The 27,642-nt window shown below is 40.7% G+C and overlaps 1 protein-coding gene and 2 long non-coding RNA genes across 3 annotated transcripts; 2 read left to right on the top strand and 1 right to left on the bottom strand.

Annotated features, from left to right (window-relative positions):
- The first annotated feature begins 1,639 nt into the window (after positions 1-1,639).
- LOC111581340 (uncharacterized) lies at positions 1,640-5,836 on the top strand. The gene is made up of 3 exons (XR_002747247.2): positions 1,640-2,375; positions 4,094-4,241; positions 5,268-5,836. It is a non-coding gene; the product is annotated as an uncharacterized LOC111581340 (long non-coding RNA).
- A 9,157-nt stretch (positions 5,837-14,993) lies between these two features.
- Positions 14,994-26,386, top strand: LOC111581327 (extracellular serine/threonine protein kinase FAM20C-like). Its single transcript, XM_055005403.1, has 11 exons — positions 14,994-15,228; positions 17,062-17,595; positions 18,761-18,939; positions 22,364-22,442; positions 22,572-22,664; positions 22,900-23,015; positions 23,089-23,269; positions 24,462-24,571; positions 24,915-24,996; positions 25,112-25,171; positions 26,096-26,386. The coding sequence occupies exons 2-11, from the start codon at positions 17,063-17,065 to the stop codon at positions 26,361-26,363; spliced, it is 1,701 nt and encodes a 566-aa protein (XP_054861378.1). The 5' UTR covers positions 14,994-15,228; position 17,062; the 3' UTR covers positions 26,364-26,386.
- On the bottom strand, positions 24,175-27,629 carry LOC129347632 (uncharacterized). Its single transcript, XR_008599825.1, has 3 exons — positions 27,499-27,629; positions 26,391-26,489; positions 24,175-26,275 (listed from the first exon to the last, which is right to left on the bottom strand). It is a non-coding gene; the product is annotated as an uncharacterized LOC129347632 (long non-coding RNA).
- Positions 27,630-27,642: the final 13 nt, after the last annotated feature.

Here is a 27,642-nt window from a genome sequence, read left to right as displayed (position 1 = left end):
TCTGGACATCTATTCCAGTGGATAAGACACGGTCGAGCACAATTTATTCACGCAGTCGTGTCTTTCAGAGGTGGATTTACAACTTAAGTTGATCAGAGTCTGTCCAGTCAGCTGTCCAGTGTCACACAACTACATGTTATCTGAGTCAAAGTCTTGCTAACCTCGTTACTGCTGTGTGACAAACTGCTTCCACTCAGGAATAAGTCAGGACATGGTGGTAATCCCGTTAACGCTGCTACAGTCAGACACAACAGTCACACAATGTTCACCGGTCGGACCGTTAGGAGACTTCGTTAGGAGGAAACAGAGTGGTCGAACTCTAAAGTCACTTTCACCTTCTGCTCCAAATGTTTGACTTTTATTTTCCCATCTGCTCATGTGTTTTATTTACTCAATCTGTGGACTTCAACAACCATTTTGAACACATTTAAGAAAGTTTGGTACATTTTTGAGTCATTCTGCGAAGATTTTGTTCATTTATGACAATTTTTGTGTAATTTTGGACACATTTTCTGCAATTTTGCATATTTTTCAAGTAGTTTTAGTCAAATTTTGAGTCATTTTGTATGATTTTTAAAGCACTTTGGACAAATTTAGTGTCATTCTGAATCATTTTTAATCACTGGAGAGAAATTCTGACTCATTTTGGATCATTTTTCAGTCATTTTAGACTATTTTCATGTCATTCTGAACAAATTTTTGTCATTTTAGATCATTTCTGGAAAATTTTCTGTAATTCTGGATCATTTTCAAGTCATTTTGGATCATTTTTGAAACATTTTTGAAGCATCTTGGAAAATAAGGGTTTGGAAGTAGAGTGGTCTGAAACACTTTTTGATGTTTTTCAGAAAAATGGGTCCAAAGTTCAGTGTTTTCCAGAATATCTAACATTGGAAGCATCGCATATTTGTGTTGTGGGTTAGACCACTCTGACACTCCATCTCTGTGGAGGCTGAAGAGGTTAAAACATGTTTTAATATATATAGACCTGCATGTGTTTCCTCTGATACCTGCTGTGAGATAGACATATTGAATGATGGTATGCAATATGTAAGACTTATCATTTTTGTCGTCACTGCGTCTCACACCTGCTGTGTACTGTCGCCTTGACTAAACTGCCTGTCAGCCGGTTTCTAACTGCTCTTGGCAGGCTGTCGGGTGTTCATTTCTCTCTCGGCACTGAGCAGAAGAGACATGGGAGAACACAGAATCCATGTGTGATTCTTACAGTTTATTTTATTCTCTTTAATCACCTCAAACTAAAGGCAGCAAACTTAGGAACTGGTGACTCTGATCTTCTGTCTGTAACGCTGTATGGAGGTTAAACAGCACAGTCACTGTGAAAATGACTTTCCCATACAAGTATACTGTATTTTCATTTTAGTAGTTTTCTTTCCAAAAAGTGAGACTATGAAGTGCCTGAAAGACCCACAAAGTCTGTGTTTGGAGGTTGGAGGCATAAAATGCAGCCAGACGTTCTACCAGCAGATGAGGTTCACCATTATTCTCAGACCTAAAAATCACTCACTGTTTGGTAAAGTTTAGGCAGTAAGACTACTGCTAAATCCAGACTACTACTAAATATCCAGACTACGACTAAATATCCAGACTACTACTAAATATCCAGACTACTACTACTAGATCGAGGAGCTGCTGTATTATGGCTTGGGTTTAAACAGGGCTCTTTCACACGCTTCAAGCTTCTCCTCCATCATCCATCTCCCACACGGATCCACTGATCAGCTCCACCATTAAAACCAACCACAATTAATCTGATTATCTGATTATAATTAAATCTCCTGCTAGGAAACCTTCGGTCCGGGTGTTCATGTTGGAGCTACTTTGACTCATACCTCCCACCCAAATATTACTACAGACTCAGCAGAACAGTACATCCTGCTGCACTGCAGGAACTGCTGAGGATTGGCTAGACGAACACGACAAAGAGACAGAGTAGTGGTCTGACTCACTGGAAGTAGGCTGACGGTAAGAACCTGGTACGGGCCGCTCATTTTAGGAAGGTTTCTACTCCTCTCCTCCTCCACAACAACCTCGAAGGACTGCTGAGGAACGGAATCCTATTGTTTGTTAGTGGATTATCCATTTAAATGAACTTCTCCCACGCAAATGTTGCACCAAATGTCATGATCCCTCCTTTCTCTGTACTGTGCTCCTGACCAGATGACAGCCCAGGCTGATCAGGCACAGCTGCTAAAGGAGCACAACTGTGCCTGATCAGCAATCAGTGGCAGTTAAAGCCTGGCTGCCCCAGCAGCTGCTGCTGGTTCATGGTCTCTGCTGGCTCCCTGCTAGCTGCTCTGCCCAGGTCTGCATTGGTTCCGGTCTGTCGCCCTCCCACTTGAACTTTTCGGACTGTGAGTTAAGCTGTTGCATTTTAGTTTAGGGGTCAGCCCTTGTGGTGGCCAGATTTTGTTGATTAGTCTGAGCACTGTTTAGTTTTAGTTAAATTCATTGATTTCTGTGTGGAGCTTGGTTTATGTTGGTCTGCTCAGCCAGCGTCTTGCGTTTCCTTTTTGAATAAATTCCTTGTTTAAAAAGACTTCTGTCTGTCCGCCATCTGTGTGCCTGCACTCTGGGTTCAACCCTCCCTTCCTTGTGACACCAAAACAGTTAGGACAGAATGACAGTCAGCGTTTTGTACTACAGAGGGGCTAGGTAAGTTAAACTACCAATATCTTGACTCAGTCTCCACATTTCCAAGATCCTAATTTAATTGAGCATCAATAGCAGGGGCTGATATAGCTAGAAACACAATTACTCCCAACACACCACCCCCAGGATGCATGGATCCACCACCAGAGGACCAAAAGAAGCTATAGTAAACCACAGAGTATCAAAGAGATGTTGATTAGAAAAGTATTTCAGCCTCATCTCAATCAAACATAATCTGGGACATGATAGTGTAACTGAGAAGCCGTTTATGAGGACTTTAAAGGCGACATGATTCCCTCTGGTAGGAGCAGATATAATTCCTGCAGTAATGATTTAACCTGCGACCTTCTAGCTCCTGTCAGACCTCCATCTCTATCAGTCTGACCATCTTTAGCCTTCCACTCATATCATCCACATCAGAAAGTGATATTCCCTGCTGGATTACCAAACCCTATCTAATCCATAATGTTCCATCTAGGAATGGATAGATCGTAATCCAGACTAATCCATGGAGTGAATGTTTGCTTTGTCCATCAGGCCTCCAGACAGTCAAACCTAATTCACACTAAAACATGTAACAGTCCATTAGTCCGCTTTATTTCATTACTGCAGGGTTATCCCAGGCTGGTCTTGCACTGTTGAAGTGTTTTAAAGCTTTCTTCACAGTAAATTAAAGTGGAATCAGATGTTTAAATGAAATTCATTTGGTTTTAAAGCTTTTTCCTCTCCTGGTCCAGAGTGTTGATCTCAGAATAATGTGTTGCTCTGCTGGCATTAGACTCCAGGGAGAAAACTATTCATTCACAGCCAGAGTAAGTATTGATTTAACCATAAAACTGTAAATTAAGTAACATTGGGGTATAAATTATTTCTAAATGAAGTGCTTTTCCATTAGAGATGACGGCTCTGGTAGAGATCCGTGCTTTAATTCATACTGAAAGAGTTTCTCTTATTAAAACCAACATGCACATCCAAATGTAGTCACAATGGTGTTTGAAAGCTGCTTTTCTCAAGATTTCAGTCCTGATTGATTTACTAAAACTGTTACTTACAGTCCCATCCTGGCCCCCTGTCTGCCTTCTCCTGTCTCTCTCCATCTTTACTCCTCCTTGTTTCTCTCTTCCTCTGTTTTCCTCCTCTCCCTCTTCTCTACCTACCTGTCTTCTCCTCGGCCTTGGCACCTCCCCCCTCTGCGCTATACACCTGGTCACACTGCTGATTCCAGTGTGGTGGATACAGCTGTGCAGGAAGCACAGCTGCAGCAGATCAGCCATCAGCTTCATTAAAAAAAACAGCTCATCCCACCAGTCTCTGCTGGGTCATAATCTGAGCTTCGATGATATAGTCAGTGGTGGTTCTTGCAGCATTGTGTTGCTGGTGCCTTTAGGCTCATAATAACTCTGTATTTCTCTGCCTGCAGTTTCCGCCGGTCTGTCCACTCTCTACACGGGTCAGTCTGCTGGTTCCTCGGATCGTTGAGTGAGGAACTCCGCTCCTTACCCCCCGTGGCTGGCATGGGTTCATTGTTCTGGATCGCTGTGATTCCCGGTCCCGTCTGTTCCGCTCTGGTGAGCCGCTCACACTCTTCTGTTCTCGCCGGTGCATTTCCTGGACCGCTGGTCTTCCTTGCCGGTCTGCCCTTTCCCTCTCTGCTTTGTTTTTCTGGCCTGTAAGTTTGCCGGTTTCAGTTCTGAGTTGTTGTTTTAGATCCGGTTGTTAGTTTGGAGTTTGTTTAATCCTGTTAAATCCTTAGTTATTTAACTGGACTTTGGTTTATTAACTGGCCCTAGTCAGCTTTGGTTTGCTTGCATTGGTTACTTCTGTTTAAATAAATCTCCTTTGTTGGACCTGACCTGCCTGTGCCTGCATTCTGGGTTCTGACACTGTGTTTTGGCTCATTATCCTGTTGCAAGACCCATGACCTGCGACTGAGACCAAGCTTTCTGACAGTGTGCAGCACATTTCTCTCTAGAATACCTTGATAGTCATGAGATTTCATTGTACCTGCACAGATTCCACCCTCTGCCAGACTCCCTGTGCCAAAGCAGCCCCAGAACAGAAGAGAACAGAACCTCCTCCATGTTCCACAGTAGGGACAGTGTTCTTTTCTTCATATGCTTCATTTCTGCGTCTGTGAACATAGAGCTGATGTGCCAAAAAGTTCCAGTTTCGTCTGTCCATAGGACATTCTCCCAGAAGCTTTGTGGCTTGTCAACATGCAGTTTGGTAAATTCCAGTCTGGCTTTTTTATGATTTGTTTTCAACAATGGTGTCCTCTTTGGTCGTCTCCCATGAAGTCCACTTTGGCTCAAACAACGATGGATGGTGTGATCTGACACTGATGTACCTTGATCTTGGAGTTCACCTTTAATGTCTTTAGAGGTTGTGCTGAGACTCCTCCTCCTTGGCAAAGTACTGAATCCACTCCAACATTAAAACACCTTACAGGTGAAGTGATTATCTCATTTTAATGCCACCTGTCATGTCTAACCTGTCAGGAAGCTGGACCTGTTCTGTCCTACATGGATCCCAGAGCTAATGAAGAACATGTCCTGGTCTGATGAATCATGTTCTCTTTTTAATCTTGTCTACAGCTGGTGGCATGTTCGTCATTTATCAGGGAGAGACAGCAGCAGGATGAGCTATGGGAAGAAGACCAGCTGGTGGAGGCAGTCTGATGCTCTGGAGAATGTTCTGCTGGGAAACCTTGGGTCCTGGTGTTCGTTTGGATGTTACTTCAACATGTTCCACCTCCTAAAGGTTGCTGCAGACCACCCAGCCATAGTGATGGTACTCCCTGACCTCTTTCAGCAGGATAAAGCTCTGTGCTGCACGGTAAACATTGTTCAGGAACATGAGAAGGAGTTCAAGGTGTTTGCTCAGCCTCCACTTTCCTCACATCTCCATCCAACAAGTCGGATCCATGCAGGACCGACCTGAACTTGAAGGATCTGCTGCTACCATCATACTACAGGACACCTTCCCAGGTGTGGTGGAGGAGGATCTATCTACAACAGGGAGGTGGTTTTAATCTAGTGGCTGATGGATCTATGTTCTGTTGTCAGTTTTGTTGTTGTCATTTTGATTATAAAGTAAAATACGTGATCATTCAGTTCCAGATAACTGTGACTAAATTTTTTGCGAATGTACTTTTTTCACTAAAACAAAGGAACCATTAGGAGCTGTGGTTATTTACAGGTTATTATGCTGTGGTTTTACTGGTCCACTGGAGATCAGAGTGGACTGAATGTGGAACCTGGACTAAGATGAGTTTGACTCCCCTGATTTAGAGGTGTGTTTGGGCAGAAAGATCCTCGGACAACGTGTTAAAAACTGAGCTCCACGTGACGCTGCCATATGGCTCCTGAGCTGCAGCAGCGTCGTGCTGCTAATATCAGCTCGTGATTCCTAATTGATGAGTGTTATGGAGAGTGAGAGGGCGGCGCCCTGGAGGATCCATTACTCATGAAGTCACTGTTTTATTCTTGGCTGGGAGGACACACCATGAAAGAGAGGCTGTGTAATTTTTAACTTTCTCCAGATAAAGTTGTCAGCAGAAAGCCAGCAGCTTAAACTGTGTGTGTGTGTTTACCGTGGTTGTGTCTTTCTACCAGCAGAAAATTGGTTTTCAGCAGATGGCATAAAGAGCCTCAGAGGACAGGAGAGTGTGCTCACTCAGAAAATATTTGGAGGACAAAATAGAAAACAGGAACGGATGCATTTTTTAACAGGTCTGTTCATATTCTAATGACAGGACTGCTCAGATGTTTGACTTCAGTGGAACCCATAAGGACACAAATCCTCCTCTTCTTATGCAACCAGACACTCTGACTGCTGCTGTCAGTCTGCATGTCTCACTACATCATTTCACACACTCTCCACTCATTTTCTCACTTCCCCACTCATCCTCTGACACTCATTTATCTTCACAGTTCTCTTATTATCGGGTTACTGCAATGCGCTGCAGTATGCAGAAACAGAAAAATCAATGTGAAGAACAGAGAGTGGGTGTTGAATATGAAAGCAGAGTGATGGATCTGTGAAATGTACCAGCTTCTAACACACTCTGACAACAAGAAAACCACAAAGCAATGAGAGATATTCCAAATCCAAGGAACAGACTCTTCTAAAAAGATAAATGAGGTCAGAGAGATTAACACGCGATAAAACTTCTGCTTTACTAGCAGAAAAACAACTGAGAGAACGAAGGACACAACTTTAAACAAACGCTTCCGAAGGTACAATGCAATGATAATGAATAATGCAGAACGTGCTTCATAAATAAATGAAGGAACAAAGTGGATTGTCGCAGATGGAGAGGTGTGTTTGCAAACACACCATCCTGACAACAGAAGTCCTCTGAGAACACGCTTCAGAAAACGATCACGCTTCGACTCACACCACGGCAGAGAAATCAGAAGGAGAGGAAGACAAAAGGTTGAGGGAGAGAATGGAACAGAGAGGTAATTAGAAAGAGGCAGAAAGAGGATGAGAGGAGATCTGGAGGGAAAATACCTGAGTGGATGTACCTGATGGAGGATAAAACATTCTGACTGTTTAGAAGAGCAGACAGGACTAAGAACCTGTGAGAGACTACACATAAAATAAAAGAAAATAAAACCGTGTTCAGTTTCACTCATAGAATTAAAGCTGCTGTAGCTGCAATTAAAATGAAATAATCTGTGGCTGCAATCAAATGTCATAAAACCTCGTTAACAAACAGCAAAGATCCTGTTTTAATTAAAGTCCCTGCCAATTATAATGTGAATATTTACAGCTGAATAAAGCTGGAATGAAGCCACCAGCATCACATACTGTTCACCCAACTCATGTTGATGGCAAAATGACTTTAACAGAAACAGCTCTTTATTTAGTGGACCCATAGTTTGATTCATGGATGAGTCTAGTTTATTAAGCTACCATTAAAAGCGTTGTTCATCATAACACAAAAACTGGCAGCGCTCCTAAACAAGATATAAATCCCCTCTTTTGGGTTCTTGGTTGTATGATCCATCTGTTCTCTGCTCCTCTATAATCCAGCTTCTTATAGGATGTAATCACCACAGGATGGATGATGATAAATACAGTTAAACATCTAACAGCTAAACAGGGAAGCTTGCTTCTATATGACCATTTATCTGAGTGAATCCAGGGACACATATGTGAATAAAAGCCAAAAGAACTCCAAAAATACTGGCTGGTTGAGACAACATGACTTACACAATCAGGTGAGTCAAGACGGCTTATTTTTAACAGCAAACAGCAACGGGACAGCTGCGTTCAGCCAAATAAAGACCAACCTGGAGGGGAGTTCATGATCAAACTAATGAAACTGAAAACAAACACATTCATTTAGAGGAGTCTGATCACAGGAGTGTCTATATTTATAACAGAGGAAAGGAAAGCAGCATTTCTGGTGTTCTTACAGCTATGTTCTTACAAAGATAAAGAGTGCTGCGTTAAGGAGGCCGTGGAGAATCAGCGAGGGATGGAGGGACGAATATCAGATGCAAAGTGGGTGACAAAAAAAACGGAGGAAGAGCAGAGCTAGTTCCTGTCCAGATGGAGCCTCCATGGGATTCTGGACCATGTCGGTGTGATGAGTAGTGATTGTGGAGGTTGAGTGGGTGGATTACCTAGTGGCTTCTATAAAATGATGACGAGGTGGATTAGCTAGTCTGGTTCTATAAAATGATGATGAGGTGGGTTTAAAGGATCAGATGGTGAGCTGAAAATGTCAAAAAAGCTTATTAAAAAAAGCTGATTAAATGTGAAAACTGTCTAAAACAGAGGTGTCATCTTAGTCTGGGTTCCACATTCAGCCCAGTTTGATCTCCAGTGGACCGGACCAGGAAAACCACAGCATAAAAACCTATAAATAACCACAACTCCTAATGGTTCCTTTGTTTTAGTGCAAAAAACTACATTCCAAACACATTATTCACATTTATTGAAATATCTTTTTACAAAGAGCCTGAAATTTCTTCAGAAAAATAGGTGCAAATTCAACAATATTATGCCTCAGTTTATCTTTTACACATTACAACTTGGAGGAGGACTGAGCAGCTTTGGAGGAGGACTGAACAGCCTTGGAGGAGGACTGAGCAGCTTTGGAGGAGGACTGAGCAGCTTTGGGGGAGGACTGGGCAGCTTTGGGGGAGGACTGAGCAGCTTTGGAGGAGGACTGAGCAGCTTTGGAGGAGAACTGAGCAGCCTTGGAGGAGGACTGGGCAGCTTTGGAGGAGGACTGAGCAGCTTTGGAGGAGGACTGGGCAGCTTTGGAGGAGGACTGAGCAGCTTTGGAGGAGGACTGAGCAGCCTTGGAGGAGGACTGAGCAGATGATTTACAATGGATGTCCTAGTTTACAGTAAAATAAATCAGTTATTAACAGCACTACTAGTTAGTGTTTGCCATGATTAATGGGTGGTTTAGCTCAGTAACATGCTGTTATATACAACAGAGAGGACATTTTATTATAAATCTGCCATGTTTAACAGCCTACCTCAGGCTAACCTTTCATGAGCTGACATAATAGAACCAACACAGTCCCATGACTGGACAGGGACAGAACATCCTGGTCAGTCTTAGCCAGTAATGATTCCCTTAGAGCCCACATGTCTTTTTATATGTGTTCTATGACCAGTTTAGTTCTTTAAAAAGTAGAACGGCTGCTTGTTATAAAATCTCCACAGCAGGAACATCTTCATTTGCCACTTCCAGGTGTATCGCTCATGAAAGGAGGTCTTCAGTTCATCCACTGAGCTCTCAGACGTACATCTCTGTATAACAGGAGGACTCACAACCCATCCAGACCCTTCTACATTTCCACATCGTGCTGGTCTGATTTTCACACTATACCCACTCTCTGTTCTGATTCATGCTTCCTTTGTATCTCCTTCTATCCCCCTCAGAGCTTCCTCTCAGCCTAACATTTATCTCCAGCACAGATTCAACACTCAGCAGAAGACAGATTGTCCCACATGGAGCGATGCAAGATTACATAATCCCACAAGATGTCACCGGGGAATGGACGAGGACGAGAGAGCCGGAGACAATCATGAGGTTGGATGGAACGTAGGGGAGGAGAGACATAAGGAGCATTTTATACAAACACAAACACAAGGAGGTTGGATTTAACCCTCGTGTTGTCCTGTGGGTCAAAATTGACCCGTTTTAAAGTTTGAAAGTATGGAAAAAATATATATATTTTCACAGTGAAACTTCTGATGTCCACATTTTCAACATTGTTGGGAAATCTTTGAACATTTTTTGGTGGAAAAAAAGAAATATTAAAATGTTTCTGAAGAATTTTTATGTGAATGTTCTTAAAGAAAATATTAGAGGTTTTACTGATATACATGGAATCACTTTAGATATTTTTAGGATTTTTTTTGGAAGATTTTTACTCATTTTTTGAAAATATTTACAAGAATTTTCTTGCCAAATTTGGGGGATTTCTTTTATATAAAACTTTTCAGGGAAACTTTTGAGGAATTATTGGAATTTTCTTCCTGAAGGTTTTTCAGAAATTTGGAGGATTTTTTTTTGCTAAATTTTGGATTTTTTTCAGACAAGGACACAATATTTTTTGGTGCCTGTAAATGAGGACAACAGGAGGGTTAAAGGAGAAATAATAGCCTAGAACCCTCCACAGGATAACGTGATGTACAGAGAAGGGATGGGTGGTTGATAAGGGCTTTATATGATGCTACGTGTGTGTGTGTGTGTGTGTGTGTGTGTGTGTGTGTGTGTGTGTGTGTGTGTGTGTGTGTGTGTTGTTTTTGTGTGTTGTGTTTGCAGAGGACTCTCCAAATAACAGCTGCACATCCAGCATGGTCTAGTTTGTATTCTCCATCAGTTTTCTCTCTGTGTTTGTCTGGTTTCCATCTCCTCTCTGTTTCTGTTTGCTCCTCTTTGTCTTCATTTGTACCTTCTTACTCTCACCTGTTCCTCTCCTTCTCATTCCATCTCTTTCCTCTCCCATATCTTTCATTCCTCCATCTCTCCCCACATCTCTTTCTCTCCCTCCACTCGCTCTGCTGAGATGAAATATTCATGCCCATCCATACTAGGAGTGTAGCAGCAGCAGAAAGCAGCAGCCACAGGAGGCGATGCTTTCAAAGACTCCAGCCCTCTGAGCTTACAGAGAGAGAGAGGAAAGAAAGAAAGAAGGAAAGGGAGGAGGAGTGGGAGTAGAAGGGGAAGACAGGAGAGGTGAAGGAAGAAAGGACTGCAGGTGAGGGAGGGAAGTAAAGAAGAGAGGGAAGATGAGTGGAAAACCAGGGAGCATTGCATCAAACAGCAGGAAACACATGATGAAACGCACACACACACACACACACACACACACACACACACACACACACACACACACACACACACACACACAACACACACACACACACACACCACACACACACACACACACACACACACACCACACACACACACACACACACACACACACACACACACACACACACACACACACACACACACACACACACACACACACACACACACACACACACACACAGAGATTGTGTAGGTTAAACACAAAGAGAAAGAACACCACAGAGACACGGCGCTCGCAGTACTTCAAACATCCACAGATACGTGACTAACATCCCTCTCTCTCTGTTGGAAAAAAATACACTTCTGGTGCTCATAAAGACACTTAACACTCCACACTACCAGTAGATGTGAGCATACAGGTGTTCCCCACATACAGAGTAGAAACCTCCATCACACACATGCATAAACAATCCACCATGAATCCATGCCGACACACACACACGAGGAGTGTTTGTTCCATCCAGCACACCCTCTGCTGCTGCTGTTCCCTCCGATGGCCAGATGTGATCTGGAATTCAGTCCGTCTAATGATCCCACCGCCTGCTGGATGAAGCTGCTCCAATTAGGAGCCAAATTCTGGGTTGTTTCCAAGCAACCTACATGAAGCTGCTGAGAGGAAAGCAGCTTCAAAGCTTTGAAGGATGCTTTGGCTGTTTGAATGTGAGTGTTTGAGCGTGTTTTCTGCAGCAGTGAATGGGAAACAGAGGCTCAAAGGAAAATGAAAGCGGCGCAGTTTAAAATCTGTTCCCGTATTGGATTTGCTGACATCCTGTAATCAGATCAGGGTGGGATTGTGCTTTCATTTCATCACAGCAGCTCTGGAAAAAGAAATCTTTTCTTTGGTTGTGAAGCGGCTGACCCTGAAGTGACCTCTGATGAGAAACCAGAGCAGTTCATGGAGTGTTTCACTGCTACACTGTTGTGGATGTGGTTCTACCTGCCCTGATACCAGTCAATTATTTCACAGCTCAGGCCTCTTCAGTTTATCATCGCTGACGCCGTTCACCTCCTAAGGTCTGCTGTAAAATCCAGAGGTTTCCTGTCAGGGTCTGCACTTTCAGAAACAGCCTCTGCCACGTCTGATTGTTAAATGAGGTTTGATTTTCCCTCAGAGACTACAGTCTGTGGTTTCACTGCCCCCGAGCTGATCCTAAAATCTGCTGTTCACGGAGGCTAATTCTAATGTTTGGTCAGAACAGGAAGTTTGAAAGTTTACCAGAAAGGGAGGCGGAGAGCTGACATCATCACAGAACCACGATAGAACCACGACAGAACCAAAATAGAACCACAAAAGAACCACAGTAGAACCACAATAGAACCACATTAGAACCAAATTAGAACCACGATAGAACCACAGTAAAACCACAGTAGAACCACAATAGAACCACAATACCCACATTAGGGGTGAAATTAGTCTGTCTGAAATACACTGGAGTTATATTAGATTGCATTATATTATATTATATTATATTATATTATATTATATTATATTATATTATATTATATTATATTATATTATATTATATTATATTATATTATATTAGATTGCATTATATTATATTATATTATATTATATTATATTATATTATATTATATTATATTATATTATATTAATTATATTGTATTGTATTGTATTGTATTGTATTGTATTGTATTGTATTGTATTGTATTGTATTGTATTGTATTGTATTATATTGTATTATATTGTATTATATTATATTATATTATATTATATTATATTATATTATATTATATTATATTATATTATATTATATTATCCATCCATCCATCCATCCATTATCAATACACCACTTAATCCTCACTAGGGTCATGGGGGGGCTGGAGTCTATCCCAGCTGACTCAGGTGAAGGCAGGGGACACCCTAGACAGGTCACCAGTCTGTCACAGGGCTACATACAGAGACAAACAATCACTCTCACATTCACACCTACGGGCAATTTAGAATGATCAATTAACCTCAGCATATTTTTGGACTGTGGGAGGAAGCCGGAGTACCCGGAGAAAACCCACGCATGCAATGTAGAATTGTTTGAATATCCTGTCTGTTGTATCTGTCATCTGTGTTTGAGACTCTGACAGTTTGTCAATCCTTAATTTACCTATTTTTTCATTCAAATAAGTCACTGTTTGCACATTTAAATACAGTAAAAATAGCATAAAACTACATTAAAATATTGTAAAAGAACAAATTACCATTTGTAAAAATAGTGATATTTGATGTGGGCATTATTTACAGTATTGGCCTGATTTTTGGGGTTAACATGTAAATAAATACTTTATTTCTTCTGGGATTTTAATATATATCATATGCAATTTAACAAAATAAGTGAAATCTGAAAAATTACAGTACATTGTTTGAAAAATTGGAATAAAAAGTGTTTCTAAAAAAAGTAAACTTTAAACATATGCAGTGTAGTTTTATGGAAGGCCGTGTAGGTCTGCTGGATGGTTCACTACTTTAGCTTTGAAGACTGAAGTATTTCAGCAACTAATACATGAGTTCCCATTAAATGACACATCAGACATGTTTTCCTCAGCATGAAAAGGATAGATTTTTCTATGAACACAGCATTAAAACAAGCCTTGTTGTAGAACCGCTTTTCCAGTATCTAGTCCTCAGTACAACTCAACTCAGTTCCAAACACTGAAACACATCTGAATACATTGTCTTCACTCCTGATGCTTCTACTTTATGCTTGATTGTGTGTGTATTAAATTATTACGCCACTTTGGCACATCAGACCATGAAATGAATCATTAAACCTCTTATGGTTCCGGTCTAAGCAGAACTCTGGATTACAAGTCCAGAGACATTATTCATCATCACCAGCATGAATAATTAGGACACATCTGCAGCCCCTTAGTTCTCCAGCAAGTAGTGTGTGTGTGTGTGTGTGTGTGTGTGTGTGTGTGTGTGTGTGTGTGTGTGTGTGTGTGTGTGTGTGTGTGTGTGTGTGTGTGTGTGTGTTGTTTGTGACATTTAAGAGTTGTACTGGAACACACTGAGAACCTTCACCTAACTCCACCGCTCTGCCACAGGCCGGAAAACATGGTCTACTCTACTGGGACCGACTGCTGCATCCATAATGCATCGACTCTCAGAGCAGTTAGTTCATTAACAGCAACATATAGTTAGATAATTAGCAGTATGTGAAGAAGCTTTCCTCAAACCCCCAGAAGACACAAAACACTGAGAGTCAGAGGAGGATGTGAGGTGGCAGCAGGAGAAATAAGGATGGTTTATGATAAAGGAGGAAGCTTCAAAGACAGACTGAATGTGTGATTTAATCTGAGCCTCTCCAGAATATCAATTCATTACTCAGCGTGTGCATGCATGTGCGTGTGCGTGCACCTTAATGCTCTGCCAGAATCACACTGTTTGTAAAGACGATCCGGCTCGCTGCTTCTGACACCTCTTTAATTTTCCTTGAGAGTTAAAGCAAACTGTTGTGCTTAATGAAGAAGAGCCTTCTTGAATTCACTAAATGAGCACAAAACCAGCCAAGTGTCCTCTTCAGAAGTCACCGCCAGGGCACATCTGATTAGTGCTAAAAAAAACAGACATGAGTTAGGGCCTGTGACAGAAGTACGGAGGAAGATGAAGAGAATAATAGATGTGTACTAAAGGAGATAAAAAAAACAGTTCCTCGTTCTGACTGACAGCACTCTCAGGCTGTCTAATTAACAGGTCTATTACGTTTGAGACTAAATGAGCCGGTTGCTCATGTTTACACAGCATGACATTTACTAAATTAATCTTTTTTTTTCTATCAGACTCCAGGCAAAAAATGCCAATAAGTGTATTTCTGAAAATGCTTCAGGGTAGGAAAAAGAAAGAATTAAAGCTGAGGGTTGTTATTAAAAATGTTTTCCGTCTGTATAAAGATCAATATTCTGTGTCAGTGATACTGTTTAGCATGAACATAATCACCCACCTGCATTGATCCGACTCCGACTAAAAGATCATTTGGCAGCGTTTTGTGATTCCCTTCATTCTAACTGAAGGTCAAACAGACTCTGGTCACAGCGACACGCCGACCGGCTAACTTATGTTTGCTCTGCAGCGACCACAGGAAAAGACAAATACGAGTAACTGGTTTTTATGTCACTGACACAAAAAGTTTAGAGGATCAGAACGAGGGAGAGAGGAGGAAGAAAGGTCTTGAATGGAAAGAGATGTGAGTAATTCCTCCAGCCTGCTGCTCCTCATGGGGAATCTGGGAGCAGGAAGTTGTTCAATAATGTATTGATTTTCTGATTGAGCGTTTCTCTCTTGGAGGATTTGATGTAAATGATTATCTGAGAGTGTGTTGCTTAACTAGAGCAGTGTGAATGTCTCACAATACAACAAGTGGCCTACACATTATTAACTACATTACTCTGTACTTGTTGCATTGTGAGACAAGTACTGTACAGAGTAATGTAGATAATAATGTGTAGGGAGACTGTCTCCAGAAAAGGTTTGAATTTTAAGTGAGGAGGCCACAGCTGATGTTTGACGGCATCTTGTGGTGATGGCTGCTGGACCTCTCTGGGATGTTATCATGGTTGTATGGGAGCATCGTGAGGTTTTGTGAATGCTGTCAGGCTGTTAGATGGTTCTACAACCATGCAGACATTCAGTGGACTAGTTATCCTTCTAACGAGGCTCTCATACGGAGCACTGACAGCCGCTGATGGTTAGAGGTGATGTTTGGCTTTGTCCTGATGGCTGAAAGATGATCACACTGAGTGTTTTTTTATTCTATGGGTGTTTTAGCAGACTGGAGGTTCTGAAATGATGACCATAGACTTTGAGTGACATATCTTGGATGGATTTCCATTAAGTTTGTCTGAGACGGTTTATGTGGTGAACATCTATCTGGTAAACATGCTAGCATTGCTGCTGATGTTTGTTCAAATCACTGCTACAGTCGTGAACAAAACTTTCCGTACACCTGTAAAGACCAGGTATATCCCAGCACTCTTGAATTTCCAATGACTCCTACCAAACTCTGAATGTTCTGTGATGAACCATTCAAACCCATGCATCTTGGTTGTAAGAAAAAACAATAATGTATTTTGGTTTGTTTATAAATTTAGGAAAGGTCTTCTGAAGATATGACAGAATCTGTTGGGTCAAAGATACATGTAAAGAAATGCTAATATTTGGTTAAACATCCTTAGACCATTTTCACCTCAACTTAGCACCATCGGTAGCCGTCTACAAGCTTCTGGAAATGTCTGGTTGGATCTTTGACCACTCCTCCTGGTAAAAGTGGTGCAGTTAAACTCAATTTGTTGGCTTGCTGACACAGACTGGTTCCTTTACACTGCCCACAGGTTCTTGATTGGGTTTAAGTTGACAGAAGTCAGTCTAAACTCTTAATTCTGGCCTGATTTAACCATTCATTCATGTGTGTTTAGGGTCATTATCAGAACTGTATCAAAGATTCAACCTTCTGGCAGATGATTTTGGTTTTCCTGAAGAATGTGGAGGTAATCCTCCTTTATTTTGTGTAAAGCACCAGTTACACTGGCACCAAAACACCCTGGAGCATAATACTGCCACCACCATGCTCGACAGTAGGTGTTCTTGGGAGATATTTCTGGTCATTGTGGTGGAGTCACCAGCTGTAGTCAATCATAATGACTCATGAGGAGTTACAAGGCCATGCCACTGAAAAAACTTAATTAACACAGCTTTCTACATCACCTAAGCTGGTAGTTCAAGTTGTTGTATGAATAGTTTTGACCCAGCAGCATTGGAAGCTCTAGACTGCTATGGCATACATGATCTTTACAAGTGTATGGAAACTTGTGTTCATGACTGAATACATCCACAGTGTCACCTAGCCATGACTATGACCAGATCAGTTGTGTCGTGTTTTGTTGGACATGCCTGTCTTATAGTTCTGGTGTTTTTCCTCATGTGTTCCCTCTTACACGTGTGTAGTTTACATGTAATGCAATGAGCATTAAATGCTTCATAAAGTGCTGACTGTACTCCTTTTCTTCCCTTTATTCCTCAGCATGGTGAGACGGAACCGGGGTCCGTCCACTCGCTCCATCTATCTGGGTCTGGCATGTCTGTCCCTCGCTCTACATCTCCTCCTGGCAGTCTTCTGCCTCTCAGTCCTCCAGACCACCTGTGTCCTTCCCACCTCCTCCTCTTCCTCCATTCCAAGAACAGATAGTCGTCACAATGAGTCCGTCTCCCACACCGCCTCTTCATCTACTGCCTCTTCTTCTGATAAGCTGCCAGAGAGAACCCAGAATAAAGAGCATCGCCGTCTGACTGCCAACACGTTACATCACGAAGCTGACGACACGCTCAGAGAGGTCACTGAGAAGGCGAAGGAACCGACTGGAGCTGCAAAAACAATTCAGAAAGTCAAGGGTGAGTCTAAGCTGGAGGCGTTGTTCGAGCATCCGCTGTACAACCTGCCGGGCCCAGAGCTGCAGCCGGATGATTGGCTGCTGAGGCTGAAGAATGATGAAGATATAAAGGATGCAGAGAGTGAGGAAGAGGAGGGTGAAGACACCATCATCATTGATAGTCAGTGGTACGTGAAACTAATCATGAAAACAGATCAATAAAGTACAAATGAAGAAAACTCTAGTTCAGTTTCTGTTAAAGAAAATGAAGGTTTCTATCACATCAGCTTGTCCATATAGTGTCTTTGGAGGACAAATCATTAGAGAAATGAGGTAATTAGTACCATGGCTGAACATTTCTACCTGGAAACCACAGTTCACCAATGACAGAAGGCCCTGCTGCTCATTATTTAGTTTCTGATTCAGACATGTTTTTCTGAATTATTCCAGCACTATATCTTTCCGCTGTGTAGCATAGAGTAGTTTTATAGTGTAGGGGGGACTTTAAATAGCCTCAAGGTTGATTAGCATTGGTTCCTGAAAGATTAGCTCTCTGTGAGTCTGAGGGGTTTGAGAGGTTTTCAGCTCCAGTGGTTCAGTTTTCTTATTTTGTATCAGAATGTGAACATTCAAGGTTCAGCTTAGAGAGAGCTAAAGTGTTTTATTAGCCTTGGTAGTGACCAGACTCTATGGATGGAGATGTTCTTCAGTCTGTCAGTTCATTATCTATCCCATGTAATTTCATGAACTCATATACAGATGATTGTGGTGCCCAGAGGAAGGATGTAAACAGACTTCTCTCTGACTTCCACTCCCTGTTTTGTAGTATTTTGGGGAAATGCCTCAATCAGTATTGGATTGCTGTAAATTTTGGTATCAAACTTTCAATCTTACTAAACATCTTACTTTTTATCTAGTGCCACTGAGCAGGAATCTCTGAAATATTAAGCCAACACAAAAACTGCAGTTCCACAAATGTGCACTTGAGGCTGTGTCCAATAGTAAGTTACTCCCATAGGCCCCCATGTTAAAATGCCAAACTTTACAGCATAAAACAACATGTTAACTCCCTGGAACAAAAACAGATTTGGTTCCTGTAGCTAAATTCCTGTTCATGACGACTATGTATAGAATTAATGTTTTATACAAGTCACCAGTTTAAAGTGTATTATGATTTATTGATTTATTGATGCTGCCATATGAATGTAATGAAACAAAGTTGATTTAATTCCATTCTGCTGCTTCTGTTGTTTTATCTTGAGTTTTATAACTGAAAGCTGCCCTATTTCAGTTTTGACTATAACTGCCCATATATTACTAATCACTGTATAACTGTCACATCCTCTCCTGAAGGCAGAGCGCCAGCAAAGAGGAAGGCTACGATGACATGGACTGGACCAGCGACGTGGAGACATACCCTCCCTGGCTGCGCTTCCACCTGGGCATCTCTCGCTGGGAACTGTACAACAGGAAAGACCCCAACCTGGCTCAGCTGACCCACTACCTGGCAACGCAGCGAATCCTGGGGGCTGGTGAGCAGATAAGGGCTAACATAGAGGAGCCAACAGTTAGGAGCTAACAGGGCTAACAGAGAGCAGCTAACAGGGTGGAGCTAACAGGACAGAGGGGAGGGACTAGAAACACAGCAGAGATATTAGAGGAGGACACAAAGTGAAGAAGGTGGAGGTTTAGCAGTGGAGGTTTAGCAGTGATTTCTTTATTTTCATTTTAATAGTTTTTATCTGAAAACGACATTCTGAAATGTCTTTCGCTGTAACAAAACCTCTCCAGCAGACAGGATTCTTTTTACTGCTAAAATCTACATCCTTCTGTATTCTGTGCCTCATTCAGGATTACTGAAAAGGTTCCTTAGAGAGCTGCACAGCTGAGACTGAGCTCAGAAACTGACCTTACTGTGACCCCTATCATCCTTGTGCTCAGATTCTAATTATGGACATTCAGATTCACACTGTGTTCTCATTTTAACTCCAACACACTAGTCTGTGTAGGAGCCAGAGGCAGGACAGGATATTCACTTAAGTTTTCACTCAGTGAAAATAACAAACTGTGCCAGGGCTCATATTTAGAGGAGTGGAACTGAATGCATATTTGATTTTTATAGTATATATGCATATATATATATGTATGTATGTATGTATGTATGTATGTATGTATGTATGTATGTATGTATGTATGTATGTATGTATGTATGTATATATATATATATATATGTATATATGTATATATGTATATATATATATATATATATATATATATATATATATATATATATATATATGCGTGTGTGTGTATGTATGTATATATATATATACACACATGTACATACATACATAAATAAACATATAAAGGTGTAGATTAGGATAAAATGTCCTTTTATCAAAAGTTAGAAACAGGAACTATGAATAAATATGAAAGGATTTAGTTCAGAATAGATGTGCTCTGATGTATTTTCTGGACGCATGAAAGCAACAAATAAAAGCCGTTTCTTTCAGTCTGGTTTTGAACTTGAAAGTGAATGAGCTTTGATTCTCCTCGTTCACATCCCAGCTGTCTGACGAGAGGAAAACACAAGACTGCACATTATACAGACACGAGAGGAGGTAAAATTAATTATAATGATTCATAAAACTCTCTAATGATCTAATGTGTTTATCAGCTGCAGGTGTAAATTCCTTCAGGTAGAATTTATAGATTTACATCAGTTCTGGATAAAAGAAACTCTGCATAGACATTAAAATGATCTCCTTTAAACCGACAGTGTTTTTCATGAAACCTCCATGCAGCTCTTTCTGCAGTCTTGGGGAAAATGGAGGTTTCTGTAGTGATTTAACTACGTACGCCACCATGTGGAGGAACAGGTATACTGCAGTGTGTTGAATACATAACTGACCCAGTCCTCACAGTAGCAGTACACAGCTCATTATTTCCAGCGGTGGTGAGGGACTGATTGCATTAAGGTGTTATATTAAAGTACAGGATATAAACATCTATAAATAAATACGCACATTTTGAGGTACTTGTGTTTAACTATTTTTATTTTATGCTACTTTATACTTCCACTGCATTCAGAGGGAAATATTGTGCTTTTTACCTCACTGAATGTATTTAAAAACTTTAGTTACATTTATGATGAATATTTTACAAATTAAAACGAGAAACTGTTAAAATGAACCACTTAGAGATTAAACCTGTGGTGTTACAGCCTCTCTGGTTTCATACAAAATGTAGTGTCTAGTCAGCTCCACTTCTTAGATGTCTGTTAGTTGTTGACAGTTCCATCTGATATTGATTTTATAAATTATCCCATATCTCATTAAAAAAAAAAATCAAGATTAGGGAAAAAAATCCCAAAACTGAAAACATATTTGTGTATCAGAACTTTGTTTTTCTCTCCCATTAATCATGTGATTCTCCCTCAGATTGATCTGGTTTCTCTGAATGTAAAACTGGATGTAAAATAGTTTAAACCAGCTCCACCTGCCCCAGCTACAACCATGACATGCTGCTCACACACTCATGATTTATTATTAGTATTAATAATCTGTGAGGGCTAATATGTGTCAGCCAGAGGACCAAACCAGGACTTTTATCTCAACTACATTCTGCTGCTAATTCTTATATAATTTTACTTAAGCAGGATTGTTCATGCATGTATTGATGCTTTTATTTACGTAAAGGATCTGAATATTTCTTATAATGCTGATTGTTTGGTAATCTACAGTGTGTGACGTGTCATATTTTGGTTCATGTAAATCATAAAGAGTGAGTGTGTAGCTTTGTCTGACTCTTTGTAATATTAATGCACTCTCTATATTAGGGATGGGAACCTCTGGGTACCTTGCGATACGATACGATTCACGATACAAGGCTCACGATAACAATTATCTCACGATATGGCGATACAGCGATTATCGATATATTAGGCAGGAAATCAATCTAAGATACTCCACAATACAACTATTAATGACAAAAACAAGGTATTTTTAAATGAAAAAAAATAAACAGTGTTTATTTTTTTGCACTTTTACTTACACAATCTGTCAAAAATCAGTGCCTTAACAGAATATTTCAGTGTAACATTTCTGTAAACAAATACAAGTGTCTTCTTAACAGTGACACTATTCTAGTGCAATATTGTTGTAAACAAATGAGTGTCTTTCTTAAAAGAATCACTATTGTAGTGCAAAATTTCAGCAACAAAGCTATTTGTTCCTTTTTTAAACAGCGACACCATTTCTGTGTAACAGTGCGATCAAGTGCAAATCTACTGCAAGGCATCTATCTACCTGCACATTTAGAGAGAACATACCACAAAACAAAACTTAACAGCTTAAGCTTACGTTCAAATATCAAAATGATTTATCTTGAGAAATGATGTAGTTCAAAAAGTGCATTTTTAAACATCACAGATTTTAGAACTTAAACACTGAGAATTCTACAAAACTGATCCACTTTCTGGACATGTCCATGTTACACAGGGATGTGCATGTTTTTCCTGAGAAAGAGCAGCTGCTCAGCATGTTCAGGAGTGAACATACTTCTCTGAACACTGATGATGTCGCCAGCGGTTGGATGTAAAATCCGAAATGTACCCACACTTTTGACTTGTAAACTGCCGGTGCATCTTTCAACTTCTGTTTCTCGCTTGTTGCCGCCATGTTTTCTCCCTTTGTGCGCTCTACGGGTATCTTCTTCGCCTGGCGACTTCCGCCCACTTCACCGCCACTCCCGAGAGGAGCGCCCCTAGCGGACCACCAAGGAATTGCCCAATAAGCAATGAACATTGAAAGAGCCGTTTATAGCGGCCGTATGTTAAATAAATGTATCGATCCTTGGCGGGAGCATATCGATAATCGATCGGGAGACAAAATATCGCAATATATCCCCATATCGAGATATTGTCACACTCCTACTCTATATTGACTCTGTTTCTAGTCCAGAAGACGGGAGGAACCCAGCTGAAGCTCCTCATATCGTTCCCAAACCATGGACAGGCTCTGCTCAAACCCATGAAGTAAGACTCTGCTGTTCTCACCCTGAAAACATTCACTTTGTTCTACTGTTGTTGTGCGGACGGTAAACCATAAAAAGCGCTCTCATATTTCATAAAAAAGCGGTTTGTGTGCATGTTTGTGTTGCACAGGCAATCCAGAGACACAGAGACGGACGTGAACCTCTTCTACTTCTCAGACTTTGAGAGACACAATGCAGAGATTTCTGCCTTTCACCTTGACAGGTACGGGTAGACAGACTGGTTACCAACAGGTGGACCCATATGGGACTAAATAATGTGTAGAACCTGGAGGTGTTCAGCCCCACTGGGAGAAAAGAGGTCAGACTGTGGCTGCAGCCTCCAGGTGTGACTGAGTCTAACTGTGCAGACGTCTTCAGCAGGAATAAACTTTTTCTTGCTGTTTGTAGCTTTAGTTTGTTTATTTTTGTTTGTTAACATTTGCCTGTTTCCATGTCAGGTTGCTGGGGTTTAACCGGATCCCTCCGGTGGTCGGTCGACTCATGAACGTCACTGCAGACATCAGGGAGAAAACCACCGACCACAAGGTGTCGAGGACCTTCTTCACGTCTCCTGGTACGTGTCAGGACATGTGTACTCATCTAGACTAAATCTATCTTTTAAAATCTGTCCCTCTGACTTCCTCCAGCTGGGAATGTGTGTTTCTACGGCCAGTGTGAATACTACTGCTCCACTGAGCATCCAGTCTGCGGTCGGCCTCACCTGCTGGAGGTCTCTCTGGCTGCGATACTCCCTGACCTCAGCCTGGCTCCTCGCAGGTCCTGGAGGTCTCCATGGAGGAGGTCCTACAGCCGCACCAAGCTGGCTCAGTGGGTGCACCGTTTAGATGTAGAACAGCTCAATATGTTCAGTAGAAACTCACAGTTTTTAAGAGGAAATAATACTAAGTTTATACTATATTATCATCAGTTGAACAGCGTTAAGGTTTACAGTCAGACTGGATCAGATCTAGGAGGGAGTCTGAACCCCTACTCTATAAAATATTAAACACTACTCATAATACGACCTCATTTCCTACATAAATACTGTCTGGTACAATCAATACTCCAACAGCCATGGGCAGAATATCAGAAACAATTCTTTTTTGTTTTATTTTGACATATTTGAGCTGCATTTGCTCTTACTGCCTCTGGTGGATCTTTTAATGGGATGTTTGCAGAATCCTGAGTGTTTACTGGCCTCCAGTGGTCTGAAGGAGGAACTGCAGCACAACATGAAATGTGTGGCTGAAGGGGAGAGATAAATCCCTAACCTAACCCTAACCCTGGAGGTAGAGGGCTGTTGTAGCAGGTGTGTCATATAAATCACAAAATAAAGTAGCTAAAATTAAAAGATTAAACTCTAGAAAGAAACTGCAGCCTGCTGGAAGACAGTCTGTATGTTTTTAAGATGATGAGATTTTTTATTTTTTTTGCAGTCAGATTTAGATTTAGATACGATTATAAAACGTTACAATACACAGTAGTTCAGCCTTAAATTTTATTTTCCTTTTATTTTATTGTATTTTATCTACATTCTGCAGTGTGTCTAAATCACTGTCCAGTGTGTTGGTCCAGAGAACTACAGGATTTCATGTTTCAAAAATCACACATTGTGCAGTTGTTTTGTGGCTTTTTCTATTTTTTCTTCTGATTCTTATATATGCGTGTGGCTCCAGTTTGAGCTCATTTGAACTTCCAGCCTGAATCTTTGATTGGACCAGAAGACAAAGATGCAGAATCTGCACTCTATTTAATTATAAACTTTGAAGTCAAACTCCTCCATCAACCCAAATTACAGTCAAGTGACAACAAAAGCACAAAAAACTCAAAAATCTATGACTAAGAGCTGCACTACCCACCATGGAGCACATTAAAAGACTACTGCTAGGGTGTAAAACACAAACTGATGAATAAAACTGGTGCCATCGTTGCATCAACAGTAAAACCAGTGTTACCAGTGAGGTTCAGATCTATTTCCTGCTATTGTGTTTGACTGTGAGTCTCTGTTGTGTTGTTCCAGGTGGGAAAAGAACCCGAACTACTGCGACTCCGTGAAGCAGACGCCTCCTTACAGCCAAGGAACCCGACTGGTGGACCTCATAGACATGGCTGTCCTGGACTTCCTCATGAGTCAGTAACTGGTTTAGTGTTCAGTAACTGGTTTAATGATCAGTAACTGGTTTAGTGTTCAGTAACTGGTTTAATGTTCAGTAACTGCTTCCAACTAGCATTCCCACAGCATGATGCTGCCACCACCATGCTTCATGGTGAGGATGTTCAGTCGTTGGTGTTTCATCTGACTGGATTAAGACTGAAACTTTATTGTCATTGCAGACACTAACAACAAGATTTCAACAATTTACAAAAAGAGAATTATCTCCCACTTAGATCCACTCTGGATGCTATCAGTAGAATTAGCTAAAATCCACATGATTTCCTGTTCTAGTTTAATATTTTTTATTATTATTCAAAGGCAACATGGACAGACATCACTATGAGACATTTGAGAAATTTGGTAATGAGACATTTCTGCTGCACCTGGATAACGGGCGGGCGTGAGTACCAAACATCCTTCATTTCATACCTCTGTTCTTACTGTCAATCATTTAGAGAACATCTTATTGTTGGTGTTTTGTTGTAAACTAAAATATTGCTGATGATATATTCCAGGTTTGGGCGTCACTCTCAGGATGAGCCGTCTATTCTTGCTCCTTTGCAGCAGTGTTGCAGGTAAAACGAGGAAAACTCAGACTGACTTCCTCCATTAGAGTCATTCCAGAGTGAATCTAGCTGCAAGGCGGAGTAGAAATGATTCATCTAGAGAAGATTCAGATATTTAGACGCTTTAATAAACACTGATGCCATGTTTCTTCTTATTACTTCTTTTGTTAAAAATCTGTTTCTGTCCCACTTTGATATTTAACCCTCCTGTTGTCCTCATTTACAGGCACCAAAAAATATTGTTTCCTTATCTGAAAAAAATCCAAAAATTCAGCAAAAAAATTCCCCAAATTTCTGAAAATTTGCAAAACCTTCATGACGAAAATTCCAATAATTCCTTTAAAGTTTCCCTTAAAAGTTTTATTTAAAAAAAATCCCCAAATTCTTGTAAATATTTTCAAAAAATGAGTAAAAATCTTCCAAAAAAATCCTAAAAATATCTAAAGTGATTCCATATATATCAGTAAAACTTCTAATATTTTCTTTAAGAACATTCAGAAAAAAAATCAACCAAAATCCAGCAAAATTCACTGGATTATAAATGTTCTTCAGAAACATTTTTAACATTTCTTTTTTTCCACCAAAAAATGTTCAAAGATTTCCCAAAAATGTAGAAAATGTGGACATCAGAAGTTTCACTGTGAACAAATATTTTTTCCACATTTCAAACTTTAAAACGGGTCAATTTGACCCACAGGACGACACAAGGGTTAAAAGGGTTTTGTTTTTGCAAATTCTTGTCAAAAAAGCCAAATTATATTGACCATGATTTAATGTATAAAAGCAACAAAACGGTGAAACATCCACGGGGAGTGAATACTTTTTATAGACATTGTACAGCTAAAGAATCCAGGGAGAAATGTGGGTGTCACACGTCTTCCTGTTAATATTTTTATTAAACCTGTTGCCTTCCCTCCTGTCCTACTTGTACAGGATCCGGCGCTCCACCCTCCTCCGGCTGCGTCTCCTGGCCCTCCCTGACTTCCGTCTGAGCGACGTCATGCGGGAATCGTTGGCTCAGGATCCTCTGGCAGACGCAGCTCCTCTCCTGTCAGAAGCTCACCTGTCTGCTCTGGACCGCCGCCTGGCAGCCGTCCTGCAGGTGGTGCACACCTGCCAGGAAAAACACACAGATGTCATTCATGATGACTTGGACAGATATGATCAGGACAGTCTGACTGACAGAAACACAAAACAATAAATTATATAGTGTATAGACATAAAGCACCTGTCTCTTCTTGTGCCTCGAGTGTTTTTGTAACTTAATCGCAAATCTGAACATGAAATCCATCCATGGCTGTAAACTCGTTCATGTCAAAGTGGAAATCTAAAATGTAAAGGAAGTGATTAATAAGGATTCATCCCTTTTCTGTAAATTCAATGTCAAAAATAATAGAAAAAAGGAAAACTTAGAAGTGAGGTGAGTACTTTAATAGGTACTGGATAGTTTAGGACATGGATCAGGTTAAATACTGCAGAGACATGAGCATCATTATAAAAGAAGTCATTTCTTTATGACTGTATGACCAAGATAAAAGCAGCTGTAGAGGTTATATAGAGGTTATATAAATACAGCTTTAACAGCAGTAACCAGTGTTCAGCAGAGGGTCACGTCATGCTGTTTTAAAGGGTTGATTAAAGCATCCAGTCAGATTTTTATTTTAGTCCACAAAGCGATGATCCTCATGTCTCTGTGTATTTCTGCCTCCTCTGTGTTCTACATGAACCACTTCAGTCCTTTTTAACCAGCTAAAGTCACTTTAAAGCAGCAGTTCAACTCATTTAATTCTGTTTTCAACATTTAAAAAGTGACTAAAATGTTGTTAATCCATCAAAATGACTTGATTTCATTCCATGTTTTCATTGTTGATGAATCTAATGATTACTTTCTGGATCAATTCATTAGTTCCTCTCTTTGTAAAATCTCAGAAAATGGTGAAAAACTTTGATTAGAGCTTCTCAGAGTTTTAGATGATTGTTTTGTCCACAACTCAAAAAGATTCAGTTTAATGTCATAGCAAGTTACAGAAACTGATAATATTGTGAATGAATAAGCTGGAAATAGAGAATTTGGACTTTTTATTGTTCAACAATCAGTCAAACCAGTTAATGGATGATCAAAAAGTTGGTGGTAAATTTAATAGCTGATGAACTGATTGATTATTGATTGTATTTCTAGTATAATAATAAAACTGAGCTCTGATTCTAACTGCAAACATTTCTTTGGTCTCAGTTCTTCAGCTACAGAAACCTTTAGTTCTGCCCACAGACATGAAGCTGTGTGTTCCTGCAGGTTGTGATGGAAGTGTTCAAACTCCATCCAGCAGTGAGTTCACCTTCTCTCAGAGCATCACTTTCTGCTACAACAGGCTGTGCGCGCTCCCGTGCCGCTCGTGCATGTCTGAGCCAAAGATGAGTTTCGCTTTCCAAACATCACCGGGAGGAGGAACCGAGAGGTTGGTGGGAGTAGAACAGGAAAA

Source organism: Amphiprion ocellaris, chromosome 19 (genome assembly GCF_022539595.1).
Source record: "Amphiprion ocellaris isolate individual 3 ecotype Okinawa chromosome 19, ASM2253959v1, whole genome shotgun sequence".
NCBI classification, from domain to species: Eukaryota; Metazoa; Chordata; class Actinopteri; family Pomacentridae; genus Amphiprion; species Amphiprion ocellaris.
This window is presented reverse-complemented; position numbering and strand designations above follow the sequence as displayed.